A 17,371-nucleotide genomic window follows, 5' to 3' on the forward strand; every position below is an offset into this window, starting at 1 on the left:
TACTATTTTCACTCTATTTTAAGAAAAGCTTTTTCCTATTATCTCCCAAAGGGCAGGGAGCCAGTCCCAGAAGATTAATTAATCTAGGATGAAAAATGAAAGAAAATTAGCATAAGAAGGAAGCAATGTAAATCTTGAAAATAACATCAAAGGAAGGAAATTAGTTTGATTTTACTGTTTCTGCCTTTTGAAAAAGTGTAAAGCAATTGAAATGAAATACTCTTTCCATTTTTGTGGTTAATTTCTTAATCTGTGCAACTGCTTTTCTTAAGAATATTGGGAGGAAGAGAAAGTAAGGTCACCTTAACACTCATACTGAACTCCTTCAGTATTTAAAGTTCCACAAAGTCCTTGGGCAAGTCAAGTCTAATTCATTTGCATGCCCCAGAAGATGTTCCATTTGAACTGAATAATATGTTCTTGAAGTAGCTGGAACAATGACAAAAAATGAAGTATCCAGGAACATTCACCTTCTCATACAAGGAGAAGATTAAGTAGAGAGGTGGCATGCTGGCCCCACCACCGCGTATTACATATCTGCTTCCTCTTCCTCACCATCCTCTTCTTCCCCCTCCTCATCCTCTTCCTCCTCAATCCCAACAATAGTGCTTTCTTCTTCTTTAGGAAGGGCTTCATCCTGGATCTGTCATCACAGCATAAGAGAATGCTAGTCACATACTGTTTTAGAAAGCACAAACATTTGAACTTTTTAAAATTAAGATTCATTTTTAGCAAGCCACTATGGATTTTTGTAGCAATAGGTTGTTGGTGGTGCTGGTGGTGTTTTACTTCTCCAGTATGTGATGCCCTGGTACATTACATTTACTCTTTCTAGAGCTGGCTTTATTGACAAGCTGTTTTAGGGCCCTGAAAGTGTGCATAAGCCCAGCATCCAGAGACCATCAGAATCTATGCGCCAGGCCCCCACCCCCCCACCCCCAACCCCCCCAAACCACTACCCCCCCCCCCCCCCCCCCCCCCCCCCCCCCGCCAAGGACTGCCATTCCAGATCCAGGTCACATCAAAGAACCAGCATCCTTGTCTCCAAGGATCTCAGAATGGTCCCTTTAAGGATCTCCATTATTCAGCAAGGGAGAAGGGCCTGGGAAAGAAAATCAAACTTGGGAACTATCTTCTGCACCCAGAATTAGTTGGAATAAAAGCGTTTTCCTTTTGTAAAGTGTGCTGCTGCAGAAAAAATCTTGGACTGAATATTCACCTTCATCATGTGCAGTTGGAGGATGAATTCAGAAAGAATTTCTGCAGGCAGGCAGAATTTACTCCTGCTGCAACCAAAAGTAGCAAGGGTGTTTTAAAGGATATGGGATACTCTCAGCCTTCCTTTTTATCCTTAGGATTTGCTTGGAACCTCATTTGGTGGTTCTATGGAAATAATCAGGTAGAAGAGCAGTATTGCATGAGGTTGGAATTTTTCATAGGAAGAGAGTCAACTGGAAAATTATATTTAAATTGGTAACAAGGAGACAGAGAGGGGCATGATATTGTTCTTCAAATACATGATAGGCTGTCACACAGAGGAGGGCAAAGGTCTCTCTGTTCTCTGCTGCCCCGAAGAACAAGGCTAAATTCACTGGGCTTAAATTAATTTAGAGTAAATCGATGCATTAGGAGACACTTACTGATGGTAAGAGAAATTTTACAGTGAAATCAGCTACCATAGTGGGGATATTGCCATCACTTGAAATATTCAAGCAGAGGCTAAACAGCTCTCCATTGGAGATGCTCTAGATCTGGATTTCCTGCACTGAACAGGAAGTTGGACTGGATGGTCTACAAGAGCCCCTCCAGCTCTATGATTCTGACCATGATCGCAAAAGGAATAGCAACTAAATGGGAAAGGATCCAATTACCACCACTCTGTCTGCTCCATGATCCAAAACAAGTCTTTCTGACTCTAACTGTTTCAGAATGGTTTTCTGTAGTAATGGTGCATTTGCTCCTCTTACAACTGCTACTAACTCTCCTCCCTGAAAGAAAATAGAAAATAATATCCAAATTATTTGATAAAGGTAACTTGTACCAATACACATTACTGGCAGAGTCTAGATGCTGGGCAGAATCTGGATCACATTTTATAATGTTGTAACATTTGCAGGTAACAATTTTGTATTTTTATCATATCCCATTCAGACAAATCCTGTCCTATATTCACTTGCAGATAAACAAGGTTAGGAGTTACAGGAGTGGGGAAGAGAAGCTGGAAACATGGAATACCTCTCAAGTCAGGTTACAATGTTGAACTGATTAATCAGATGATCAATTAAACCATTTAATTAATTAAAATGTTATGCCAATTAATTGGGCCCTGGAGTTTTAAAATATTATTTTTAATACAAGAATGCAGGCATCACTGGTGGTCCTTAAAAGTGATACTTCCTCCTATTGAGACTATGCTATGTCACACATATGACATCTAAAAGCAAAGAAAGCATGTTTCCACATTTCAAAACCAGTTCTCTTCCATATGCAAATTTATCTGATAAAATGTCAAAATATTAATCAAGCAATATCTCCCTCTCTTGTTAAATCAAGTTATTTGACTCCCATACTGCTTGGTACCACTGTCTGTTTTGTTGGAAGTAATCAATGAGAAATGGCCATTTCCTTGACTTTCTAGGAACTATGTTGGCTGAGCAGTGCCCAGACAGAATTTCATGTGCAAATTGCAAGAGGGATAGTTGATGGAAAGAAGGGATTTCTCAAGCTATTCATATTCAGCTGGCTACATATCTCACATGTGCTATAAAAAGAAAAAGCAAGCTATGCAGCAAGGATGCAATATTCAGTTTTCACATCTAGGCAGCAGCCCTCCCTAAAAAGTTAAAAAGCAAGTCTTTAAATGATATTGAGAGATCTTACAGGACCAAAAAAATGCTGAGTCAGTTCACATGATCATACAAACCACCATGGCTTATTCATTTCTCAAGTTGCAAGTGTTCCAAGAGCAGCAAGAGCAGCCATTCTTATGAAGTGACCATCTTGCTCCTTCCTTTACCCACAGTGGTGATGGCCACCCAGGTTCAGAGGACATGCCAACCCATCATAGGATAAATAATGACTAGGTTCACAAAAAGTGACAACACATCATTCAACCCTGAATTGATTCCTACAGGGTATTTGGTTAGAGGACAACAAGTCATACTGACAACCTGAAACTTTAATAGGAGTTGTTGTACACATAATAGGTTGGTATGTCCTCTGAAACTGGGCAACTGACCCCATCTTTCTGCAAAGTCCTTCCTGCTCTTGCCAAGTGGCTCAGGAGCAGCTGCCATTGCCAGCTGCACCAAAAGTGCCCAGGAGGTTCTTGGGGGCAACTGGCATTGAGTCCCCCACTTCCCAACAGAAATGCAAGCTGTTTAGAGCTTGCTGTGGCTGTAGCCCTTTTTCCTTGAAACTGCAAAAGCCAGCTGACAGCCACGGATAGTTCCTTCAAAGGACTCTAGTGTCACCTTGGAGGGGCTGCCCTTTCTGGAAACTCAGGGAAGTGCTGAAAGGGTGATGTGCATTGAGAAGTGCCCACAGCTAACACTTAAGATGGAGAGGATTAAGTAGAAGAAATTGCCCTGCTGACCTTTTGCTACACCCATGTTTACTGTTTTCCCCCACTCTTTTCAGGCTTTTCAGTTGACAACTCAGGAATCGAACCCTGACAGCTGTGCACTAATTAGCCTATTTTACCAAATAGGCTTGTCATTTTCCATGTTTGTTATCTATTCCTCTTTGCCACTCCCTTGAGAGCTGGAACATACAAGGAAATTGACCAGGCAATAACTACACATACTGAAGAGCTGTAAGAGTCCAGGAAAGTATTTGGGAACAAGAAAACGACCTTTCATGCAACTATGACAGCAATCCTATTATGAAAGGTTATACTCATCAGAACAGTGTGCATGTGTTGGTGTAGAGAGATGGAAGGTACTTCTAGATGAGGCTTTTATTGTGAAATTGCACTGCCATATTCACAGAAATCTATAGTGGTTCAGATGGCTTGATAGCCCACTTGTAGACCTCCATGTTTTCCCACCATTTCTTCCATGTTATTTCTTATCAGGAGGAAAAGAAGGAATAGCTGCTTTGTGTACCATCTCTATTGTTAGTGCTAACAACTGAAAAAAGTTTCAAATTTCAAAAGTAAAGGCAGCCTTTTGCAGCAACTTACAGCATAAAAGAGAAATGTTGGCTCGCATTTTCCACGATACTTTTCTAAGGCATCAATTGACTCCACTTCAGCCTGAATAGAATGTAAACAAGATTATACAGTAAAAGCAAATGTTTACAGGTACATGAGAAACATCTGAGCATTATAGAGCTTTTTATCCCAACTGTTTTGTTTCAGCACTTCGGTCACTTCAAAGGTTACTTTCCATCATTTGTATTAGATATGTATGACATAAATTCGGTCCTTATTTACATTATCGGATCACCAACTCTGGACTTGAATTTTTTTCTTCATGGAACAGCATGGTTGTCTTTTTAATGTGTCTTGGAGGATATCATATTTAGCCACTCAGGGAGGTATTTGCTATGACAGGAAGATTATTTTCTACACCTGAAGTGGGAATTTGCATTCTAAGGATTCCATCCCTCTAACCACCAAATGAGATAAAATACAATTTAGCTTTTGTTTTTTCACTAGAGCCCCACCAAAAAATAATCCCTGGCTATAATACTATAAGGACTGTCATGTTTCTCTTTACTTATGCTCTCTCCTATGCAGGAACCTGTGCATTTTGCCCAGCACAAGACAGTTACAGCCAGCTTTTATGTTTTCAAAAAAGAGGGTCAGGCATTGCTTTTCTAACCAAAGAGCTGGATGTAATCAGATACCTGCAATACAACGTATTAGTGTCTAAGGGCTCAATCCTATGCATATTTAGAAAAAGCCCTACAGCTTTTCTACCATCTCACAATCTTAACACTGTCCAATTGCAGTTTTATTTACTTCCCTAAAGCAAGTGGAACTACATATTACGTTCATACACCTCCTAAGGGATTGATTCCTCCCCCCCTTTTGTTGTGGGGCAGCCAGTCTTTGGCTTTTTGAAATGGTTTCTTACCACAGCAAAATGTAGGAGGTCATCACCAAGTTCATTCTTTATTTTCCTGAAGAGGTTTACAACTGTCTTACATGGTCCACACCATCCTTGATAAACATCTACCACTGAAAAGAGGTTGAGATAAACTGTGATATCATACAGAGTTTAATTAAGCCCATAAAATAGAAACAGAGCAAGTCAGAAAGGGTCTCCCAGGCCATCTACTATGATCCCCGGCTCCAGCCAGCTCCACTCATGACATGCTTATCATGTGCATGTCCAAATTAAGATTAAATGAGTTAATTGTCCTATGAATTCCTTGCTGCAGAGTAGGGGTATTACTGCATCTCCTGCTATAGGCCCACAGGAAGGCTGCTATTGCTGGAGATGTGTAGCACTGCTTATCAGAGTATTCCATATAGCATGGATAGTCCAAATGCTTTCATTAACCACTCCCAGGAGAAAGCCACACTGGCAATGAGATGGAGAGGGCCATGTAGTTAGTACTGTACAGATCAATGCCAGCTCTAGGTCTGGGGAAGTGAAATACTCAGAGTGGGTCCCCTCCTTCTCTGAGTGGTTCCACCTTTTCCTCAACACTGTCCAAACTGTCCTTCACTTGTGCTCTTGCGCTCAAATGGACCCAATCCATATGACTCCCAAAAGAGAGACAGCAAGCTGAATAGAGGCTGCTTCCTTTACTTTATATGCTGTCCAATACAAAAGTCTCTGGAGTCTTACAAAAAACAAGGAATGTCTCTTATAGATAATAAACTCACTGCAGCAGAAAGAACAAAAGTACATTACATGTCCCCATCATATCCTATTTTAACTTGATCTAACCTCAGCATATAATTATTTTTCTGAACAGTGATGGGGACAGGGGTATATTCTGTATGGTATTTGCAGCAAAAGTCTTACCAATCAGTCCTTTGGTACCTAGCATTTCTTCCCAAAGTTCCTGATTAGTGACAACCATCTGGGAATAAATTAAAGAAAATCAGTGAGAAACTTCCAATAAAGAAGAATAGCTGTTTAGTGCAGCTTCCTGAAAAAAGATCTGGTGAGTCAGCAAGGGAGCAACTCAAAAGTTTACACAGAACTACCGGAAGATTAAAGCCACAATCCACTTTCGTTAAAAGTATTCCTTTGTACAAACTCACACATTGTTTAGGAATAAAATTAAAGATATGCATTGTGTTATTTCCATGCACTAACAAAAATGTTTATGAACTACTTCCTTTTCACGCTAACAACTGATAGCTTGCAACAGGGATTCTATTAAAAATAAATGTACTGTATTTGAATCTCTGGAGAGCAGATCTTATATTGGAAAGCTCTTAATTCCTTTAGTGAAGAGAGGAAAAATAATCATATACAAAGATTTATTGTCAACCTACAGGATGGATTCAACACTTTTCAAAGAGAAACAAAGAGCACAAGCAGTCCATAAAAAGGCTGACAACCACTTTGCTTTCACATACGGAATGAAGCTGAGTTGAGCCTACACTTGCTAAGCATTTCTTCTAGCTTCATAGAACTTTGTTCACACAGTCAAAACCCACTGACTTAGACTATGCTATGGCATGTGGCTCCACATGGCTCTATTTTATCCCCTATGCTATTATTTACATGAAACTGCTGGGGGAGGTCATCAAGAGATGTGCAGCACTGAAATCTCCTTTTCATCAAATCCAGGTTTGGATGCAGAAATGGACTGAATGAGGGCCAATAAAGTGAGACAAGATGAAGGTGCTGCTAGTGGGTGGTTTGTCTAACCAATAAACAATGTTGAATCTTTCTGGAAGAAGATGCACCCTTCCTAGAGGATCAGAGTTTGGAGGTACTTTTGGATACTCCATTGTTACTGGAGGTACAGGGGGCCTCAGTGATGTGGAGCACCTTTTATCAGTTTAAGCTAGTATGTCAACTAGAACCCTATCTGGATAGAGATTGTCAAGTAATGTTCATCCACATTCTGGTAATCCCATGTTAGGATCACTGCAATTCATTCATTAATCTATATATAATATTTCTGTCTCAACATTTTTCCTGCAAGGAACCCAAGTCAGCTTATATAATACTTCTCCCTGAAAACAGTTTAGAAACTTCAGGTGATCCAAAATAAGATTGTTAGTGGGCAGTGGCCACATAGCAGTGTTTTGTGATCTGCACTGGCTTCTGGTCCATTTCTGATTCCAATTCAAAATGCTAGCGTGGAACTTTAAATCCCTAAATGGTTTGAAATAAGGTTTTCAGAAGGCTTGTCTCTCCCCATATACGCCTGCTTAGAACTTATTAAGGTCATTTTCAGAGGCTCATCTGTGGGTGCTCCCACCTAATGAAGTGAGGCAGGTGACATTTCACAACTGTGGCACACCAGTTTTGGAATGCCCTCCCCAAATGTAAAGACCTTTTATTCTCCTAGACTGTGTAGTGGCTGATCCAAGAGCACCTCCTTCCATGTTGCTGCTGCTGCTGAAGTACTGCTGTGTTTACTGTGATGCTCATGTTTAGCAAGTAATAGAGATGTTCCTAAATTGGCTGATACTCTCCGAGACAGGTAGTGAGCGCAAATGTATGCATGAAAAATCCAGTATCCAGAAAACCATGGAGTGCTGGGATCAGGCCAGGATTCTGGTTGTATAAGATATTTGATCCTGTAAGAGATTCCATTTTCTTTCCAGGAGCAGGAAAAAAAGAGTACTTCAGAAAGGTACATATTAATTATAAATTGACTCAACAAAGTAATGCAACAGGGAATGTATCAGTCAGGATATTTTGGATGCTGCACCAAAAGTAAGCTGGGAGTTTTCCTTTTGTTTGAGCAAGACAGCCTCATCAGCAAGGCAGCATGCATCCTGCATTTCCATTAGTGTTTTAAGTGCCCGCGATGTGGGGCAGGGAGACAGCACCCCAGGGTATACCCTCTATCATTTGCATTATGATTATATGGGGTTTATGTACCAGCAGCATAACTCAAATTCTGCCTGCAGAATGAGGCTTCTGTCAGTGGAAGTCGGCATGTTACTAAATGCTTAAATAGTCATATTTTGGGTCTATGAAGGCCTATGTATAAGACATTAAAGTTGCAGTCTTACTCAAGCCTACTTTGGAATAAATGAAATTTAGCCGAAATTTAAAAGCAATCTATTTCGAGATAACTTTCCCCTGTCATAATAGGTCTTTATAAAGATACAGTTGACTGAAAGCATCAATTGGAGCATGCTTGGAGTTGTAGCCTATATTGTCTAAAATTGCATATGATAGTGCCGTTAGTCCTTTAGTTGTAAGCACAACCTCTCAAGGCAGAATCCTATGTAAGTTTTGACAGAAAAACGGCTTACAACACCCAGTTATGCTTCTTAGAGTATGCTGGGAGCTGTAGGCCATTTTTCCTGCTCAACTTGCATAGACTTGCACTTTTAGTCGACTTTATAAGGTCACAGAATGACATGGAAAAGTTGTCCTTTCTGTTCATATGGATGTTTCTTACCTATGTCTAAGAAAAACATGGATGGTTCACACTGCACAGTTATAATCTGGTTCTGCATATCACACCTCAAAACATTTCATTAGCAAAACATTATACTTTATGTTCAGCAGAGCACGATAAGGTCAATCTTTAAGTAGTTGGCTCAATCACATAAAGGTAGTTCCAGTGATATGAATAGGTCTACTCTGATGTAAGTAGCTAGGAGGATTGAAATAATCAGTTTCTTCTTCTGGCCACTTGATGGCAGGATTTATAGAGATTATAGGCTTTATGAGTTATTTTAAAATAATGAAATCACAAATACATTCCCTTGGGTTCTTATTTAAAAATCACCATAGTTATGTTCTTCAGTTGCAGCGAAAACAACAAAAAGTTTTGTGGCATTTAAAAAACTAATGCATTTACACAGAAGCTTTTATGCACCTGATGAAGTACACCTGATAAAGTGGACTGTAATTCACAAAAGTTTATTCCTTAATAAATGTGTTAGTTTTTTGGATGGCACAACAGACTTTATTTCTATTTAAATATGCTTCATTAATCATGCTGTATTAATAAAAATATGTAATATTGATATCTACATAATATGTTCAAACTAACACTGAAAATATATAGTCTCCATACACAAAATTATTAAAATACATCATCATGTTTCTATTACAGTACAAAGTCTTAAGTGTACTTAGAAAAGATAAAAGACTGTATTTCTGGTTACCAGCTACATAATTTAGAAGTGCTAAGCTGGGATGTCACGGACAAGACATTTTGAAGGACTTTCATTCATATGGTCACCATCAGTCAGAATGATTTTATGGCACATAGCAGCAGCAGCAGCAGCAGCAGCAGTTGCACAAGGCAAGTCTAAGTTATATGCAAACAGAAGTGGCCTAGTTACAGCAAGTAAGAACTACTGGGTTCAATGGGAATACTTGGGAGTAAATGTGCACAGCTGCTTCTTTATGGTAAAATATCATGGGATAGTAATCAAACATATGTTTTCAAAACAAATTCTCTGCACAAGCTGGATAGATCCAGTTACCACTGGCATTATTTTTTTTCTTCGATTTATATCCTGCCTTTTTCCTACAAAGGACTCAAGGCAGCTTACTTCATTCTCCTCCTCCATCTTATCCCCACAACAACAACCCTGTGAGGTAGGTTGGGCCGAGAGTCTGTGACTGGCCCAAAGTCACCCAGTTGGCTCCATGGCCAAGCGGGGACTAGAACCCAGATGGCTTGAGTCCCAGTCCCACGCTCTTAACCACTACACCACACTGGCTCTCCATTTGCATAGCCAGTCTACTGAGGGTCGATATTTAGGTGAGGTCTTGTCAAGTACATGCTGAGGCTCACACCTCTGCAGGAGGGCCTGCTACTGACACTCATGGCTTCCTGTCTGTGCTACTCACTTTCTTTGCTGTTCCTGCCTATTCACCTGTGACATTTCCTGGTAGAAGGCTCTTAGCACTGCCAATGAGAAAGTATTGTTCAGCTATTCTGTCTTTTTCGCTTTACTGCATTTTTTGCAGTAAGAAAAAAGGCAGAAGAATTATTTGGAAAACACAGGAGGGTCGTGAGTAGAAAATGACATTGACTAGGTTCTCACAAGAAACTAAACCATGGTGGCTCATGAACCACACTGGGTTCATGTGCTGTCCAAACCCACAATGGGTTTGTTGGCAAGTTTAAGTTTGGATTAAAAGCTACCCTGAGAACTGATGGGTTTGTGACAGGATTTGTTTGATCCACAGTGAAACTCACCCATAGCACCCACAGTGCTATGTCATCTGAGCCCTTATGGATTGATACAAACTGCTCCAGAGCCACTTGGTAAAGTGAAGGAAAAAGAATATTTATAGTACAAAGTTAAGCTATGGGTACCTTAATGGACTTGCAGCAGGGGTGGGGAAGTCTTAAACTTTTTCAGTATCCCATGGAATACCACCAGGAAGACCAAAGAGGGAGGAGTGGGGAGGCCAGCATCATCTGTGGAGTTTGGGGCAATTGACACCCACTGCATAACTTGTTCTTCAATGTGATTTATCATATTGTCTGAACATGTCTGCTCTCCAGAGCATCCATGTTCTATGAATGAGGCAGGGTGCTGGCACCATTTTCTCCAAGCATACAAGCATGTGAGGTCAGGAGATGCAGCAGGCAACTTCCATTTGTTCTGAGCTCTTCTCCTGGGTGGTTGTGTGGACTGGGTCCAGAAGGAGAAAACAGGCAAACAGACAGCAATAACTGTGACAAGAGGGTATGGGATCAACTCAGAGACAGAGGCCACCCCTAGGGGTACCTTGTCTAAGAAACTCTGGAAACCTACAGCTGTCACTGCATCCCTTTCAAATGTAAACACAATCTCTTCATCAACTGTATGTCCATGACCTAGTATAAAAATAAGAATTCATGATGTTCCTGCCTATTTAGGCCACAAACAACTATATGCACACATGCGTACACACACACACAACTTTTCTTGGGGCCTCTTGCCATGCGGAAGTTGGACTGTGATGGCATCTGTATCAATACAGCCAGTCCACATGTATATCTTTACCCTGTCTTTGTGGATCTTCATAAAAATAAAGTTGACTGATAGGTTGTACTTACAATTGAAGGACTAAATCTGCCTTAATGAAACCATGGATGGGGAATGTGTAGCCTTCAAGATTTATTTATTATTTGCATTTATATACCACCCTAATAGCTCAGAGGGCTCTCTGGCTGTTTTGCAAACATTAAAACCCACCAATCCTAAACAATTAAATTGTCTATACCACGACAGTATAAAATAACATAGTTAAAATGAATTAAATAAATATACCATTAAAATTAATTAACTTTAAAATATTGTTTAAATAAAAAGGTCTTGACCTGGCGTAGAAAAGCATATGATGAGAGTGCCAGGCGAACCTCTCTAGGGAGCGCATTCCATAGTCGGGGCGCCACCGCAGAGAAAGCTCTCCTCCAAGTACTCTGTCTCCTAACCTCTTTCAAAGAGGGTTCCCAGAGGAGGCCTCTGCTCCTGATCTTAGGGGGTGGGAGGGCATATAGGGAAAAAGGCGTTCCTTTAGGTATCCTGGTCCCAAGCTGTTTAGGGCTTTATAGGTAATAACCAGCACCTTGAATTGAGCCTGGACTTCAGTGGGAAGCCAATGGAGCTGATAGAGGACTGGAGATAAATGGGAATAACGACCAGTCCCCGACAGCATCCTGGCAGCTCTATTTTGCACCATCTGAAGTATCCGGACTGTTTTCAAGGGGAGCCCCAGGTAGAGTGCGTTACAGTAGTCCAAATGGGAGGTAACCAGTGCATGTGTCACTGTTGCCAGGCAGTTCTCCAGGTAAGGACGCAGCTGATAGATGAGCCAGAACTGAAGGAAAGCACTCCTCACCACCGCTGTCACCTGGGCTTCCAGGGACAGTTCTGGGTCGAGGAGCACTCCTAAGCTGCAGACCCTGTCCTTTAGAGGAAGTACAACTCCATCCAGGCCAGGGCCCAGATCACTTACCCAGAAACTCGAATCACCTACCAACAGGACCTCCGTCTTATCTGGATTAAGCTTCAGTTTATTGGCCCTCATCCAGCCCATTACCTCGGCCAGGCACCGGTTCAGGACAGTCACTGCCTCACCTGGATTAGTTGAAAAGGAGAGGCAGAGCTGGGTGTCATCAGCATACTGATGACTCCGCAGCCCAAGCCTCCTGATGACCTCTCCCAGTGGTTTCATGTAGATGTTAAATAGCAAGGGGGACAAAATGGAGCCCTGCGGTACTCCATGGCAGAATTGCCATAGTGCAGAGCCAAAGTCTCCCAGCACCACCTTCTGGAATCGGCCTTCAAGGTAGGAGCGGAACCACTGCCAAGCAGTGCCTCCTACTCCCAGTCCAGCTAGCCTATCCAGAAGGATACCATGGTCGATGGTATCAAAGCCGCCGAGACGTCCAGGAGAACCAACAGGGATGCACTCCCCCTGTCCCTCTCCCTGCACAGGTCATCGTACAGGGCGACCAAGGCAGATTCAGTACCGTACCCGGGTCTGAAGCCGGACTGAAATGGGTCCAGATAATCAGTTTCATCCAAGAGTGCCTGGAGTTGTCCCGCCACCACCCACGCCAACACCTTGCCCAGAAAAGGGATGTTGGCCACCGTTCTATAATTGGCGGCCATCTTGGGATCCAGGGATGCCTTCTTTAGGACAGGCCTGATCACCGCGGAGACCTGGCCCTCCCTCAGTGAGGCGTTAATAACCTCCTGGATCCAGGAACCAACATGTTGTTGGACTGCAACTCCCATCATCTTTTCATTGCTGTTTGAAGACAGGATAGCCAGACGCAGAAGGGGCAGGCTCAAGCACGTCTAATAGTCATGTAGAAGTGGGAATTTTTGCTTACTGTTTTAGAACAACTGATCTCTATGATGTTTCACTGACAAAATATAATGCAATATAGTGCCATCTCTGCTCACTCTATCTAAGTCAGAAACTCAAACTATGATATCTGGAACCTTTATTACTGACCTGCAAAGCTAGTTCTTTCTTCCTGCTCGCCATGATACTGCCAAAAAAAAAAAAAAAAAAAAAAAAAAAAAAAAAAGTAACAAACCATCATGTCTCAAAATAGAAGTGCCACCAAATCTAGACATGATTATGTATTATAAAGTTTTTAATAAATGTCAATACTTTTATTAATAATTAATGTATATGACTGTGTTATCAATCATTACATATTTTAATAATACTTGGATGCATAACATAATGTATTTTACAGTTTTAACTTTTTTGTAAACTGCTTATTTTTACCTGTGGATTGTCATATATAAATCTATGAAATAAATGTATAATGTACTCTGCTAATAGATATAATTAGTGGGAAAAAACATGAGCAATGACAGCTACAGCACAGCTCCTTGCATATTTACCTGTAAATCTTGTGTTGTCAAATGGAACTTCTTCCTTAGCAATTGTGATTAGGATTGCAGCCATGGTCACTTAAACACTGCAACAGTTACTATCATATCATGTCTAACAACTAAATCTGTCTCACTTACAGCCCACTTTTATGCATTATGAGGTACGCTCAAACTCAATCAATGAAATCAATCATTTAAAACCTCTGTGACTGACAAGAAACAGATGTGAGGATTTAGATTTGCTAGATCTACTGTGTCTACTCCTTTTTTAAACTAGAACTCTGAGTTCCAACAAATGAAAAGTAGAGGCAAGGAAAAGGGAAAGGTGGAGGATGTAAGCTTAGATTAAGGGAAGAGGCACAGTTCTATTAAAATATGCTCAGCCTGGTATTTGTTTCAGTACCAGAGCTGAACACATCACACACAAATCTGATTTCCCCCTTAGTTTTTCAGCTTTAGCAATCTAATTCAATTGCTGCAATTGTTAGTGAGTAGGGAGGGCATTGCAGATCTACTGCAGATCATCCAGACAATAGTTTCCATGTTTAACTAAGCAAAGGATTTTTAAACAGATGCTATTTTTAACAGATTCATTATAAAATCTATAGATGGAAGCCACCATCATAAAAAAAACATTTATTCCCTAACTCTTCTCAGTGTCTACTGCAACGTGTGTGCACGCACGCACAGAAGAAATAGCTTTAAAAAAATAAAGGAAGCAGTTTTTTCTTCAGTATCACAAATGCATTCATATGAAAAATATGCTAATTTAACTGACTGAAACTCACACAATAAACTAAGAGTTCTTTAGTTGGGTGGCAGGACTGCTAATGATGAAAAGTTTTAATCTTTTTTAATAAACCCTGTATAAATTATACTATTTTGCTTCTATATCAGAGAATGAAAAGGCATTTCCAAGAATAGAGTCTCTTAAGTTTATTCTTTTGTTTTCTGGGTTTCTTGCACCTTTGAAAGAGGTGTGATGGGCAGAAAGAGGAGGACTTCTACCCAGGGAGCAATGGTAGCAAACCTGTGTTCCTGCTGCCATTGTCTTCTAGGAAAGGGGATGGGAATTATGTTGACCTCTTCTACATGGGTTAGTGGAATGGGTGGCAGTGTGAAGCACAGGCAGCAAATGAGGATGAGAAGGGATGAGAAGAAGAGAGGTGAGCTGAATGTGCTTATAGGGAGGTCAGATTAAATGAGAAGGGACAGCAGAGGAGGCCAAAAATTGGAGGGGCCATGAAACTGCATGTCACGCCTATGTCACATCAGGAAATCCAACTTTTGGGAGGAGATAGCGGCAAAGGGTAGTAACAATTGCCCTGATTAAATAATACTATTTGGTTTCTAGATCTGAGAAGCAGCGTGAAAAGTCTCTTTAAATGTAATGCAAGGATTAGCCACGGTTGGAAGCCCGTTTCCCTAATTGCGCCTTCCCTCCGGCCTGGTTATTTGGTAGCCTGGAAAAGTGCTTGGCTCAGCCTCAGCGGTTCTCTTCTTGAGAATAATTTCAGAAGTGCTACCATATCAATGAAAAAGGTGCAGAAGAGATGAAATCACTATGAAAAGAAAGGAATATGAACCGGAGAATTAATGCAGACGACTGTTAAAAACATGAAGGGTCTGTCTTGCCCCGGGGGCCGGCAAGCCTTTGGCAAGAAGTACCTGCTCTTGAGCCGTGGCTCCCACGCTGCCCGCGGCAGAGTCTCTCGTTGCCATAGCAACGCGCCAGCCAATGGCCGAAAAGCCTGTCCGCGCTGCTGCTCGGCCTCCCTGCTGAGCCAGTGACTTTCGTCCTTCCTGGGCAGGCAGATGGCTCGGCCCCCTCTTGGCCCTGCGACTGCCTAGCCGGGACTTGGAATTATACGGAGCGAAGAACTGAAGAGGAAGGATGGATTTGACAGCTGAACAGCTACACCATACGGAAACGAGGCCTGGCAAATACTACGTTTGCATGAAATGCCTGCCCTTCAAAAACGGCAAAGCTAATGGGAAGCAATGATGAATGTTTCAAAATTTTCCAATTTCATTTTTAAAAAGTGAAATCTCTTTTTGTCTTCCGTTACTTCATGTATATATGAAAGAAATTATGTGACAGGAGAAGGTCTTTTTAAAGCATTAACTTCTCTTCCTTCTCAGACTAATAATTGCAACATTCTCTGACTCTCAGGTGCTTGTTTGAGTTAAAAGGCACATAACTTTAAAAAATAAATTGGGAAGGGAAAAACACAAACCCTGTGATCTAGCATTACTTTCCTGTCTATATATGCCCTAACCTGGGAGTAAATCAGACCCTAACCCCAATGAATTTATTGGACTTGTCAGGATAGCTCTCTAAGAGGTCACGTGTGTGTTGAGAAAGGAAAAACTTTCAATGTATTACACACAATTCATAATACACATATTTTAAGGATGCCTCATCTGTGCTTTTCTTAACACAATGTTGACAGGTAAAAATGCTTCCATTTTCATCTTGCTTCCACTAATATGTCAATAGCTGTGATATCTAAAGTTCTCCTCTCATCAAGTTTTAATGGACATTTCAGTTTTTGACACTGGAAAACTTCCCCACTAAAGAACCAGGTTTGTAGCTTACACATAGGTATGCTCCTGGAGCTTGCTCTCTTTTCCTAGGAGAATGTTCTATAAGCTTTGGCGGATTTACTAATAGTATACGCTTCTGAAAAAGAAAAGCCTGAACATTATTGTGCTGCCACTGAAGCCTGTCTAGAAATCTCACCTTGTCCAAAACATAGCAGCCATGTTAATACCTGACAGCAGCTACAGAAACCATGCAATACCTGAGTTCTGCTTCCAAGTTATTTACTGACCTATTGTGGTGCTCAGCCTTAAAGCTCTTAATTGTTTAGGCCCAGGTTACCTGGAGCAGCACCTTCTTTTATGTATCTGACTACTATGGATAAGAACTTGCCATTCTTGTTAGGCTGACAGCCACTTTTAACTGAGCTTTTTGATGATGGCTCCAAAGATTTGGAAGCAGTTTCCTGTTCCACAGAACTGATCCAAGGGCTTGCCCCTTTTAAGGGTGTTCATGAAATCTTTATTTTTATTATTTGTATAAATTCTGGCACTTGTTTTCATTTTATTGCCTCGTATGTAATTTTGTTTGTATTGCTATTTTTTAAAAATATTGATAAGATTAAAGGAAGCCAAGTAAATAAGTAACACCGTTCACCTTCACAGCATATACTGGGAGAAGAAACATCTCTTTAACTTTATCTGGACTCCAGATTCATTGTACTTGTAGTTGGCAAGGAGGAGAACTGTATATAGGTCCTTCAAACTTGAGTGTGTCATGATTGGAAGACCCTGCCTATACAAATATGATGCCTTTATTATTTGCTGTGAACCTGAATATCATAAGATACAATCAAACTGACTATACCATGTTAGCTTCATAGCAAAGAATAAAATGGAAATCATATTTCAAAGGATTATCTTTTATTCTAGAAACCAAACACACATCATTTTATGGATATTCCTTCTCTCCATAGTTGGCTTCTTTAAAACATATGCAGCACAGTAAACTATTATTCATAGTAGTAAACACTATTATTAACAAAGTCCTGAATTTGTATTAGCTCCTACCCTCTCATAGGTTACGGAGAACAAGTGGCTGTTGTTGATATCTGTTCTAGTGCCTGCTGCTACAAAAACAGATGGAGATCTCAAATAGTGGGAATTACTACAAACAGTGATAATTACATGCATTACTTTTGAGAAGCAGAATAGCCAGGGGCTTCAGGTTTGAATAATGCATAACAAGTAATTGTACTAGAGATGAAACAGGATCATAATTATTATTAGAAGTGCATACATGTTAAAATTCTTACTTATAAAATATTACATATTACAAATAAATAGTATACATACTTCAAT

The 17,371-nt window shown here is 40.7% G+C and overlaps 1 protein-coding gene across 1 annotated transcript; it reads right to left on the minus strand.

Moving 5' to 3' along the window:
* Positions 1-289: 289 nt before the first annotated feature.
* Positions 290-10,453, minus strand: NME9 (NME/NM23 family member 9). The gene is made up of 6 exons (XM_044449962.1): positions 10,438-10,453; positions 5,982-6,039; positions 5,082-5,185; positions 4,184-4,255; positions 1,872-1,988; positions 290-643 (listed from the first exon to the last, which is right to left on the minus strand). Exons 2-6 carry the CDS (start codon positions 6,037-6,039, stop codon positions 530-532), a joined length of 465 nt encoding a protein of 154 aa, XP_044305897.1. The 5' UTR covers positions 10,438-10,453; the 3' UTR covers positions 290-529.
* Positions 10,454-17,371: the final 6,918 nt, after the last annotated feature.

The sequence above is a fragment of the Varanus komodoensis genome, unplaced genomic scaffold (genome assembly GCF_004798865.1).
Source record: "Varanus komodoensis strain SLA01 unplaced genomic scaffold, ASM479886v1 scaffold1, whole genome shotgun sequence".
NCBI lineage: Eukaryota > Metazoa > Chordata > Lepidosauria > Squamata > Varanidae > Varanus > Varanus komodoensis.